Here is a 12767-nt window from a genome sequence, read left to right on the forward strand (position 1 = left end):
CAGCCTGGTCACTGCCAAGAGCTACCCACTGCCTCAGGATGGCTGCAATCCTGCCCTGCTAATGGCCGGGGAATAAGCCCCCAGGGTGTGAAAGAACAAGGTTTATACTCCTCCTAACACACATCCACAAAGGTCCCATACCAGCCAGGGCACTTGCAGGCTAATCCTCCTTCCAGAGTGGCGACTATATTTAGGTATCTAAATAAGACAGAGTGTCTCTTTCCAAAAAAGAGTTAGTTTGGGTTACATAAATACAGAGAGAAACTTGAAAGCTGTTTCCAGGTCCTCACATGGCGAGAGCAGGGCTGAGGACAGTCTCCCCCTGATAGCTGCCTTTCATTTATTTTCGACTCATCTATGTGGATGGGTTTCCAGCTTCTATGGGCAGATGGGCAGCAGGCAAGTAGTGCAAGCTGAGATGAGGGAACCCAGGCAAGAGGACCCCCATGAGCAGCCCCTGGTCACCACAGTGAGGCAGGGGCCCAGGGGCTGTCAACGCACAGCATCCTGAATGTACCAGCACAGGAATGAAGAAGCTATTGCTGCAGGCAGGCCAGGCAGCACGATCAAAAGCACAGGCAGGAGGAGTCACAGGAGCAAATAAACTGAGCAGCTCCAGCCTTCCCCATCCGTGCCTGTCCTAACAGTCCCCCTGAGACACCCCTCCCCACTTAGCTGCTGACTTCCTTCCTCCTGCATCCACTTCCACATCCCGAAGCCTCTGATCCTGAAAGAAGAGGGGACAGGCCTGCACGAGCATGTCCTGCACATCTACCACTCTTCACCCTGCACCCCGGCACTGCAGGGCAGGGACAGCACCTGCTCCTCAGCTCCAGGCTGCTGGGGAGGTTGGCTGCTGGTCATCAGCTCAGCAGCGTCTCCACCAGTGCTGGGTTACAACATGCACCATGGGAGTTTCTGGGGACACATGCCACGTGCTTTCATTTTCAAAATACATATAAATAGACATATTTATTCCTTCCTAAAAGGACATGGCCACAAAGCAAAAAAAAAAGAAAGAAAGAAAAAAAAAGGCAGCTCAAATACCATCCAACCTTTCAGCCTGAGAAAGCCACACAGTTCCCATAGGCTAGGCTTGTGTTCTGTTACCTGGGAAATGGGTTTTATCACCCAAAACCCCCATGTGCCAGTCTCCTGGTGGGGCCCACATAGAAACAGAAACTTCCTTTTTAAGAAGAACCTCCACAATTGTTTCTTTTCATTATTAGCATGGTTAAGTCGTGACTAGCTGCGTGCAAGCCTGCTCAAAAGCAGAAACAGTGGTGGCTGGTTTCAATCTCCAGCTCCAGCTATGCAGAGCTTTGGGGGTTATGCTGTTCAAATGAAGGTTTAAAAATCCTTCTATCATTAAGATGCAGGAAGGTTGCTCTGAACCACCTCGTGCAGGCAGTGCTGCAGGCCCCAGAGCAGTAGGGGAAGGCAGCTAAGCAGACATGGTTTAAAAGGAGCCAACAGGAATGCAAAGTTTAATTAGCTTGAAGCCAAGAGCCATGAAGTTGCAAACATTTGCACCAATGCCGTGCAAGTCCCAGGAAATCAGCACAGAGGGAGCTGAGCTGGAGCAAAGTTCAGCCCATATGCTGGGTGCCAGGGAGGCAACCTCTGTGTGGCAGGGAAGGGCACCACCATCTTGCTTGGCACAAATCACCACACAACCCACGTCCTGCTCTGCCCTCCTCCAGTATTGTAGGAAGAACCTCAGTCCTACCAGCACACAGGCAGCAGCTGTAACCCCTTCTCTGAGCCCACTGGCTGGGCAATGTGCAAGGAGCCAAAAGACCATGGCTGCTTCAGCCTTGTGCCCACCAGTGTCAGCACAGGATGCTCACCCACAAAGGCTGGCCTCTGCAGGTGTTAGAAGAGCCAGAGCCTGCCCCTGCTATGGCCTTCAAGGGCAGCCGTGTTAGCGTAGTTCTTTACACCTCCAACTTCTTGCTGTTACCCAGGCACATGTACAACCCTCACCCTAGCTGCAATCAGCACTGCTCTTTGCTCTAACCCAACCCAGCTGCTGCAGTGTGGCTGCAGCTGAGCCCCATCAGTCTTGTGTGCATGCAAATACTCATGGCAGCGTCCCTTTGGGATGTTTCCTGAAACACCCCACAGCTACATTTGCACTTTCTTCAAAATAAAGAAATTAAAAACCTATCACTCCTACCGAGGCACTTCAGCTAAAAACAAAGCAGCAAAGGGCACAGCAAGCACGCTGCAGAGCCTCTGGCATGAGGACTATGCTGCCTGCTCCCAGCAGCAACTGCCCAGAACCCAAGCTCTGTGCACCAAGGGACAGCTGAGGTTACTCCAGCCACGGGTCCCCTCGTGATCCCCAGCTGTCGCTTGCAGGCGGCAAAACCTGCATTTCCCCTTCCTCTGGGCAGGAGGGAGGAGGAACACGATTAGAGGCAGCTGGGCTTCCTTCCGTCCGCAAGACACAGCCGTCCGGCCGCGCACACTGCTCCGTCTGCTCCTGCCCCAGCTCAGCCCCCAGCCCGTGCCAGGATGCTCTGCCCTCTCCCCTCTGTCTCCCCCCGCCACAGGATTTCCTTGCTCGAAAATTAGGAAATGAGGGTTCCTCGGGGACTGGGTGGGGAAGGCAACTTTTGACAGGGGAAAGGGATGACACCTCCCACACCCCTCGCCCACTGCCCCATACGCTGGGGTCGAATGCGGTCCTGCAGCCTCCCCGAACAAAGAGGGGGGAAGCAGAAGCAACAGCAGCCATGAACTTGCAGCAAACTGAAAGAGGAACGAGGGCCCTGAGGAGCCGCAGTGGCTCAGCAGAAGGGGCTGCTGGGGCCGGCGTGCTCCCTGCCGCTGCAGGCAGAAGGACGGCGCGCTGAGGAAGAATTCTGAAAATGCAGCTCGGGGAAGATAGGCTGCCCTGACACTGGAGTCACGGCGAGAGCTGGAGTCACGGCGAGAGCTGGAGGCACTCGTTTTATCCTCCGCCACCTCAGCACAAAAACATCCATATAAAGCATGCACTGCTTGGTTCCAGGGGAGGGAAGAAGTGTCATATCAGCGCTCCCAGCACACCGGGGTCTCTCCCGCTTCAGCCCCCATGGCACAGGCTCCCCCTCACCAAGGGCAGAGGCCTCCTGCTCCTATCTGCGAGGGCAAACGCCTGCCTGTTTGCAGCCCGGATGGGTACACACAGGCAGATATAAACAGCTCGTGTGATACTTCAGCAGGACCCTCTCATCGTGCTTCCTCAACAAAGCTCCCCGTACTGGGAAGGCATGTGACACCCAGGGACAGCAGGGATGCAAGATAAGCCAACTATTTTCCCTAAACCCCACATTGCTGCCCGGGAGCCAACAGTGATCAAAGGTTAGTCTGGCTACTGGATGGGGCCATCTCAAAGAGCCCTCAGGGCTGCCACAGACTCCACACTTCCCACCAGCAGATACCAGACGCCGCCACACAGGGAACTCCTCCCCGATGGGTTTCCAGCTCTTACAGGGCCAAAGGCGGTTTGCAGCTTTTATGTTTCCCTGTCTTAATTCTGAAGTGAACCAGTTTAATGCAGCAGTTTGCAGCAGCTCGACCCTGGCTGTTGCCTCTGCCTGGGGAGGTGCAGTGAATCGGAGCAGGCTAAGCATGAGGCTAATGAGACCCTGAACGCTGCCAGATCTGTGCAAAGTCCTTCAGCATTTCTTGGAAGCTCCCATTATAAAAAGCAATAAATAAATAAATAAATACAGGTTTGCAAGCCAGAGCTCAGGAAAAGTGCTGAAAAGCAGAACAGCAGAGCGATAAGGGAAAGGAAACACATTGGCTGGACCATCACCCAACCCCTATGGGTCGGCTGCCCCTGGAACTAGGTCACTACCTCACCTGACCACCTGCCCCATTAACTTCAACCTTTAGTCTCTGTCTCATTACTACAAGCAGAGGCACCTTAAATCAGCCTCTTCCAGGCACTTGTAAGAGAATCCTTCACCAGGTAGCAGGCAGGTGGTGAGAGCCTGCCTTCTCGGCCCTGCAAGCAGGCTGGGGATCCAGCTGCCTGCTCTTGGGGTGCAGACAGGGGCTGCCCCAGCCCATGCGCCCCAGGAAAGAGGAATGCCACGTGGCTGAGACTGCAGTGGCCGGTACGGACATGCTGGCAGTGGCGGCTCTGGCGCGTACAAAGTTCCCCCTCCGCTAAATCACTTCAGGCTGCCAAGCAGTCACGAGAAATATAAGCCCGCGCGGGGTTGCCATGGAGCGGGGCTCGGCTGCGGGAGCCCGAAGCCGATTCCTCCGGCAAAGACGTTTGCCGACTGAGGCGCCCCCAGCACCTCCTGTCACCAGCTCCTCTCGCTTTGGCTCCCCGGTGGTGGCAAGTGAGTGCAAGGTACAGGGTCCCAGCAGAGCCTTATCTCTGCCGACAGACCTTCCTATGCCTGGCAAAGCCAGGGCCCCCTCTGTACTGGAGTCCCACGGGGTGCTCAGGCTCAGAGCACCCTGCAGAGATGGTGCCCCTCAGCAGTTCCCCAAGGACATGGGCAGGCAGAAGTAGTGATGGCTTCAGTGGAGTTTGTTCCACAGGCACTGGGATACGAAGGCACAGACTGTCCCTGCACACTGCCTCTGCCCCAGCAGAATGAGTAATGTCCCCAAGCTCCCGTGGGTGCTGGAGGAAGTGTGCCCTTGCCAACACTCTGCCTGCCAGCCTGCAGAAAAGGGGCTCCCACACCCTGCCATGAGCCAGTCCCCAGTCTCCCTAAAGGGATTTCAGAGCCTGGTGAGCTCCTGTCCCTCAAGAGTGGCAGGTGGCAGTGGCTGGCAGCACAGAAAACTGCCTACCAGGAGCCAGCCTGCACTGGAAACCATGGGACCTATTCCTCAAAGCCAGGATGGGGCTTGGAACAGGAAAGGCATCCCTCAAGCATTTTTCACTGGACAACATGCAGTGCTGAAGTGCCAGACCAAGTGGAGTTCCTAACTACAAAGAGGCTTCTGACACTGGAAAGGTTAATGTGTAAGAGAGATATCTCTCTCTCACAAAGATTCCTTTGCTGAAGGCACTAGGTTGACACCTTAACTATTCGCCTGTCGGAGAGGTGCCTTTCCATTACAGCGTAAGGCCAGGGCAAGGTTGTTGCAGAAAGGAGGGAGGAATACCCATGGCATAGGGCAGCCCTGGAGCCCTGCCAGGGTGGGGAGCATTGAGGGATCCAATCCAAAGTGCTGGGTGAAGGCATGTGGATGTGGGGGGAGGCTCTCCAAAGGACCATATTTGAGGCCTCCCCTCCGTTCTCCCGCAGCTGCTCTCTCCTGGCTCCAAGCAGCAGCCTCAGCAGCATGCTGCGCTCACCATCTCCTGCAGCCAACGCTGCAGCGCAGGCAGCTGTCGGCATCCCCAGCAACCACCACCCCCTGGCTTTGTAAACGTACTGGCTACCGCCACCCTTGGTAACTGCCAGCGTGCTACAGCCACCCTGCACCGCTCTCCCAGGAGAGCATGAGGGTCTCCAGCCCCAGCAATGCAGCAGCCCTTCGACCCAACCTGCAGCAGTGCAGCCAGGCTGGAGATCCACTCTGCACAGGCCCTTGGGCTGTCTCAGTCACCCAGACACCCTTCTCAAAAAATCTTTTGAGATTTCTCTCAAAGTCACAGAAAAAACAGAACACTGGTCTGCTCACTGAGGGCCATCAGAAATTAGGGATGCACTCCCCCACTTCAGTACTAGCAGTAACAATCCAGCTGATAGACTGCTTTTCCATCAAGGGCTTCACTGTGCCTCCTGCACTCATCGATGGATTAAGCTGTTAGCAAGAGGCTGAGAAGTTAAAGAGGAAATATTGTATTGCAGTTCATGTGATCTTTAAGTATCTCCCTGAGAAGCAGCCTCAGATTTTGATTTTTTTTTTTCCCTCTTGCTGCATTTTGGTTGGGTTTTTTAAACAGATCAAAGCTGTAAGAGTGAAACTGCTCCTGCCTCTCGCAGGGGTGCCGAGAGTCGCCAGCCACTCCATGGTGCTCTCAGCAGAGCTGCCTGGCTGGCACTCTCCAGTGCCTGGTGCCAGCAGACAAACCAGCCACAACCAGCTTCATCCCTCTGAGCAGCAAAGAGTTGCACAAAATGAATTAAGTGGGCCCAGAAATGACATGTTTTGAGTCGCAGCAAAGCAAAGTCACTTCTTTTGTTGTTAAAAAGGGAAAAGGAGTCAGCAGAAGAAAGGCAGATATCAAGTGAAAACCTCTGATTTTCTTTCTGTAGCAATGCAGGTACCACGTGAGTCATTGCTGTCCTCGATATGTAAATAGAGGTTAGCAAGCACCCACAGCACAAGCTCATATAATTAAGGGACTGATGCAAATATCTATGTCAAACCTTCATCATGCATCTCCCCAAGAGCCCTCCTGAGGATTTCTCCCCTGTAGAGGAAGGGATCACCTGGCACCTGCATACACCCAACTGCATCCTTCTCAAGACCTACTGTGAAAGCAAGGACTGGGGAGGAGCATGGGGGAGAGAGGAGGAGAGTGGGAGTTCCTCAACATTTCCACGAAGGAAATGGCTAATATTCATGATCTCATGGCCTTCTGACATTGTAGTCTCTCAGGATAATCTGATCTTGTGTTGGAGCACTGGGGACTTTGCACAAGCAGCTTTCGGGCTTCATTGAGAAGTCAGTAACCCAGTTGTAAGCAGAGGCTCGTACAGTAGTAAAGGGGAGAGACGTCAGCAGCCAGCCCGGGACCGCCTCCCGCTCCGAGTTATAAAGCAGGCATGTGACAGCAGCCAAGGCTAGAGCCTTCCCTGCAGTTTCATCAGAGGGTAAGGTACAAGCACAACACAGGTTTACAACTTCAGGCGTCTCTTAAGCAAATGCATGCGACTCATAGCTGGGGGGCATTTAATTGGTTTTTTACCTTCTTGTTGGTGGTGGGTTTGGTTTTTTACCTTCTTTTTTTTTTTTTACCCTAGTCTTTAACCTCTCCAAGCACATGGGGACAGAGAGGAAATGCAATTATCAAAAGCAGGCACCAGGCGGGAGTGCAAACGCAGGCTGCACACTGCCGCCAAGGAACCTGCAGCAGGCTGCCAAGATCTCTTTGCTGCTCTTCACCTGACACACCTGGCACGCATCAAGCCTCACACCAACTCTATGCACCTATCCACGCCAGTCCCTCCAATATAGCACACAGACAGAGTCATGGAATCATAGAAAAGGTTAGAAAAGACCTTTTTAAGATCATTGAGTCCAACCATCAAGTCAAACCAATGGTTTGCTGTGTCTGGACCTCCTGTGTCTTAGGAGATGCCACAAAAAAAAAGAGTCTTATTTCATCACAGGCCATTTCATAGTCGCAAATTTTGCAGGGGATGCTCACAACATGGTGGGTTTGCACCAAAAAAAAGATGACAATTTGCAGGATTATTTTTTTTTTACCCCTCAGCAGTCTCTTTTTGTAATAAGATTCCTAAATTGGCACACCAAATGTTGACCGAAAAGCAGAAAAGAAACAAGCCTTCAGATGCAAGCTGCAATCACATGAGCTTATCATTTCACGTTAAGCACGTGGAGAACAGGCAGGTTTTTGCAGGGAAGCAGAGCCAGGAACTTTCACCTGCCCTGAGAGCAAAGGGCCTCGTTGGAGCTGCAGCCTTCCTGCCGTACTTCCTAGGGATGGCATCCCACACAACCAGCCTCCTCTTCTCCAGCCAACAGTTCTCTCAGCAATAATAAATCCGTCCAAACTAGAAAATGCAAACTGCTTACAAAACCTTCCCGGCCCACTTCTCACCTTTCCTGACCCTTTGTTAACAACCCAAGCCGCCACCTCCCCCCTGCTCTGCCCCCAGCAAGCTGCCCAGGTCCCATGCCAAGCTGGAGCGCCCTGGAGCTGGCGCATGCAAGGAGAGGCAGCAGGACTACATCAATCTAGCCAGTGGCAAGACCTGCCTGGTTCTCTCTGGCACATGCACCAGGGGCAAATCTGATTTACCAGGTCTTGAGATCTTACTTGTTTTGAACCCAAACAGCAGGATTAGTACCCGTCCCATTCCCAACACACATGCTCCTGCTGTTTGCAGTCCCAGAGGTAAACTGGTGAGAGAGCAAGGGTTGGGATGAATGTGCTAGCTTCACAATCGAAGCTATTTTGTAATCTGTGGTTATGAAAGTGAAGGGCTGGATAGATGATGTATAACTACAGAAAACTCTTCCCACTTGCACCAGGCTCATCAATCCCACTGCGAAATGCACGGTTGTGCTCCAGATCAGTCACGGCTCTCGCTACTGCCCGGCTCATTGTATAGCGTCTCTTCCACCCCCCAAAATGGAAAAGCATGCGAGCCCTATAGCCAGCACGGCTCACTCTCGTGATCGTGCGGGAGCTGCCAAGGAGCTTTAATCTGATTTTAATACCCAACTCGGTCCAAAAAAAGAGCCTATCCAGATTTTGGAGCCTCTGACTCGCAGCACCGATGCCCCTCTCCCTGCTAACCTCTCACCCCCCTCCCTCCCCCCAAACCTCCATCCCCCAAGATCCCAGTCCCTATGCGTTTAACTGACGCTCGGCATGAGTCATCCCACCGCCCGGCTCTTATCAGCCCCCGCCGCGCAGCCCCCTGCGGAGCCGCCCCCCCTCCCCCCCCAGCGCCCTGCGCCGCGGCGTCCCCCTCCCCTCCTGTGCAGCGGGGATGTTGTTGCAAAGCGGGGGTGCGTGTGCCAAAATCCATCAACCCATCAACTTCTCCACACTCCCCCCCCAACAATTCCCTGCAGAAGGGGCGGGGGGAGTGGGGAGCGGGGGGGTGCGTCCACGTGCGAGTGGTGCTGAAAGCGCCGGCGGGGCTGCGGGGCTGCAAGAGCCGGGGCCGCTCCGAAGCCGCTCCGAAGCGTCGGAAAGGAGAGAACCGCGGAGGCGGCAGGGATCTGCTAGTCCCCCCTCCCCGAATTTCCCCCTCTGCGCACCCGTGGAGCAAACCGCAGCTCCGCAGATCCTCCGGGCACCTCGTGGGTAAAGCCGGTCCCCGCACCACCACCCCCCACCCCGGAACAGTGCGGGTCCCGGCTCTACCCCCAGGTGCCCCGGGAAGGGGGGCGTCTGCCGGCTTCCCTCCCCTGCAGTCACACTGCGCTGCAGAGCCGTACAGCAGAGCCACTCGGCCGCCCCCCTCCCTACCTGGCTGTCAGCGAGGTAACTGAAGACGAAGGAGGAAAGATCCTCGTCGAGCAGAGAGCTGCAATCCGGCCCCGGCTCCGCCATCTTCCACCTCCGGCTGGGGCTGAGGCGGCACCGAGCATGCAGCAGGCGCGGCGGCGGCGGCAGGGAGCCCGGCGGCCGTCGGGGCGGAGCCGCCCGCAGCCCCCGCCCGCCGGCTGCAGGAGCCGGGGGGTGGGAGGGAGCAGGGCATGGGGGGACACCCGCGGTGGCAGAGTGCCCGTGGGGCTTGCAGCCACGTGTGGGGCACAAGCGCCTTCCTGCGGGACACGCGCCCGCCCCGGGCACCCACTTTAAGCACCGCTGGGCACACTTTCCAAAGTGGGCGCGACTAGGGTGCTGCCAGCATCATCAGGTGCTGCTCAACAGTCCCCAGATCGCCCCGAGATGAGAAATGTAAACCCTGAGAGCAACATGTCAGGCTGAAGGTCACATCCAGGCTTGGGGAGGGCTCACCCACAGTCGAAGAGTGTCCTGTATGGCTTGCAGCCACTCATGGTCCCACATCAGCTTCCAACAGGGGACATGCCCACCCAGGACACCCACTTTAACCACTGCTGTGCACACCTCGGAAGTGCCAGCCCTTAAAAGTGGAGGCACCCAGCACCACTGTGCTCAGTGTTGGGCTGAAATTCACATCTATTCTTGGTGAGGAGGATGCCCATGGCTGCAGAGTGTCCCATGAGGCTTGCAGCCATGATGTGGGACACAAGCACCTACTGCAGGATGTCCTCCCACCTAAGGCACCTGCTTTAAGTAGTGCCATGCCCACCTTAAAAATACATGCCCTTAAATGTAGTGATACTCAGCATCACCAGACGCCATGCAACGGTCTCTAGATCACCTCAAACTGAAATAAACAACCCCTGAGAGCAGCATATTGGGCAGAAGGTCACTTCCAGGCTCAATGGGTTTGCACTGGAGTGGAGCCAGGTGGCTGAGAGCAAAGAGTAACAAGGAGCAAAAGATCTTCAGGTTCCCCTCCTCTTCATTTCAATGCTCATCCCACCGCGGTTGTGAGCATCTTGATGTCACGCACATCATTTTTCTGTCTGAGGTCGTGTGGGGTTGTGAGGTGTATGCTAAAAGCTTTTTCAGAAATAATTAATGATGGGACCAAAAATCTCATGAATGTTCTGTTTACTTAACCTTAGCAATTACATGGGAAAGAGCAGGGCTTGGCACTTCAGCCTAAATTAGCTGATACAAACCAACCTGGATGGTTGGCAACACCTGCAGCCTAATGGCTCCAGATCCTCAAATACCCTCAGATGGTTCAGAGAGGCCTGCAGGACCAGAAAAAGATTGCTGCTTGTCCAAGTTCTAGCTTTCTTTTGTTTCAAAGAGAGAGCTGTTTCCAGCCACTCTTTAATACCCTCTGGTGTCCCTTTGGTTCAGGACATACTCTAAACACCACGCAATGTAGCACCACTGGACTTTCACTGATGATGCCAAGCCTTGCATGTCAGTGGGCAGCATGTCAGTGGGCAGCATGTGTTATATCATATGGCTGATGAGAGCTGGGGACAAGGGCAGCTTGTCTGATGGGGTGGGACAAAGCAAGAGAGAAGCTGCCACAAACTCTTCCTCATTGCTGTGGCACTTCATTACTACTTACTGTTATGAAGTGCTGAAGCAGTAACCCAAGGTGCTTTTTACGCTCCTCCACCAGCAATGAAACTTCTCTTCCCATGGCTGGGAGGTCTGGGCCAAGGATGCACTACTGTAGCTCACAGCAGGCACAGCGTGCAGCATTGGCAGGGCTCGGGGAAGGAAATTGCCTTGCTCTGGGGCACGTGCCGTTCCTTGCAGAACAAGACTTGAATTCCCAGTCGACCCTGCTGGCCGGTGATCTGGAGTACATGCTCCCTCCAGTCCCCCCTTTGCAGGAGACGCAAGCGGAAGAAGAACACTACGGAGAGAGGAGGTGAGCTGAGAATAGGAGGGACGTCAGAGGAAAAAGCAGGACTGGAAGGCTTCACCATAGAAGCAGTCTATTGGGAGGAATTTGTTGCACAAAAGGCAAGGCAAGGTTCTCACTCAACTATCTTGTGATTTCCTTTATGCCAGTTGTAGTCATATGGGAAGTAACCTTTCAGGGGAATGACTTGTGAATGGTTGCTCTAAAATCAAGTTATGCACAGCCATGTGTTTCAGAAATACCTTTTCCCTTCTGCTGTATGTGCAAGCACAGTTCCTCTCTCCTTACTTTCCAACCCAAGAAGATGAGCCAATTCTAGCCCCAGCCATCAGCAGCCTGTTGGGTGCCCACCCTGGCATGCTTGGCTGGGCAACCCAGAGGAGCATGAGGAAGTCAAAGCCCAACCTGTGCTGCCTCATTTGTCCTCTGGACAGAGATAGGTTAGGTCTTCTTACAGCCAAGTGGGCAAAACTGGACGGAGTGTAGGGGTCAGGCTGCTCTTGGCACAAGAGCAGGGTCAGAGGGCAGCAGAGAGGGGACAAAATGGGAACAATTCAGAGGAGTGAACTTGCTGCTACTTCTGGGTTTCAGTGGAATCCCAGAGGACAAAGTACAGTTGCTCACATGGCTGCAAGTCATTTTTAACATGCTCCAACTTCTGGTCCTGACTGTTCTGGACTTTAGCACAGTCCAAGTGTGGGTTTTTTTTTTCTGCCTTTTGTTTCTTTTTCACCTATAGAACAGAGATCACACCACTTCCATGTGCCCTGGAGCTGCTGGGGGACTGGTTGAATAACGCTCATAAAAGGGGCTTCGAAAGCACTAGGAGACAGGCAAAGGAGGACAAGATGTTATAGCTGCCATTGTCTCCACCTCCTTAGAAGTCAGTCATGTGGCAGCCTCAGAAATAGTCGTGGTGGGTAGAGAGAGCCTCTGATCCACGGTGCCTGGGTGCAGTGGTGTGAAGGGGATGTTCTATTCCCTGTGCACATGCACCCTTCTCTCTGCGCAGGGACCCTGCGGTTCTGCTGAGTGCTCGTGGCTTCCCTCCTAAACCAGAGCCTGAGCTTTGTGAGCAGGAGAGCTGCCAGAGCTCCAGCCTCTGCTGCTCTTCTTATTTACACATTTAAAGAACAGTCAACCACAGCTGGGCAGAAATAAGCCCCCCATGCCCACCCCTTGCCTGTTGGCCCTGACTCCATGGCACTGTGCCGGCACCACAGCCAGCCACAGCAACGCGGTGCTAAGCCCAGAGGGGCTGGGGATAACATTACCAAGGTAAAATATAACAGGAGAAGTCTACAAATGCCCTTTCAAAACGGCAGAGAGCAAGTCAAGTCATTAGGCCAGCGGTCAGGAGGGGACAGAGTGTGAAGGTACCCTTAGCCTACCAAAGGCCAACTGTGGGACAGGAGCAGGAGCCAATGAGCAGTGGCTGGGCAGGAGACACCCCGTGCCGTTCAAACGCCCGCCTTTGGTTTCACGTTGCAGCTGTCCCTGTTTGTGGATGGGAAAATGTTCTAAAGAGCGAGCAGTGCAGGCAGTGAGAGGCAGCAGCAAATGGGGCTGCTCCTAGTTACAACATCCACAACCACTGGTGGGTCCTCACCAGGCCCCCACGTTGTATTAAATGCAACCCCAGGGGGAATTTGTGTGGTGGCC

General features: G+C 54.2%; 1 protein-coding gene across 2 annotated transcripts in view; it reads right to left on the bottom strand.

The window, feature by feature from the left end:
• The window catches only part of PPARGC1B (PPARG coactivator 1 beta), a 53649-nt gene extending 44176 nt beyond the window's left edge, over nt 1-9473 (bottom strand). For both annotated transcript variants that reach the window (XM_068159948.1, XM_068159939.1), the window contains exon 1: nt 9146-9473. In XM_068159948.1, the coding sequence (XP_068016049.1) occupies nt 9146-9229 (84 nt within the window). In that variant the 5' untranslated portion in view covers nt 9230-9473. The remainder of the gene's footprint in view (nt 1-9145) is intronic.
• Nucleotides 9474-12767: the final 3294 nt, after the last annotated feature.

This window comes from Melanerpes formicivorus, unplaced genomic scaffold, assembly GCF_026170545.1.
Source record: "Melanerpes formicivorus ecotype bairdi unplaced genomic scaffold, bMelFor1.0.p_v2 SCAF_2, whole genome shotgun sequence".
Lineage (NCBI taxonomy): Eukaryota > Metazoa > Chordata > Aves > Piciformes > Picidae > Melanerpes > Melanerpes formicivorus.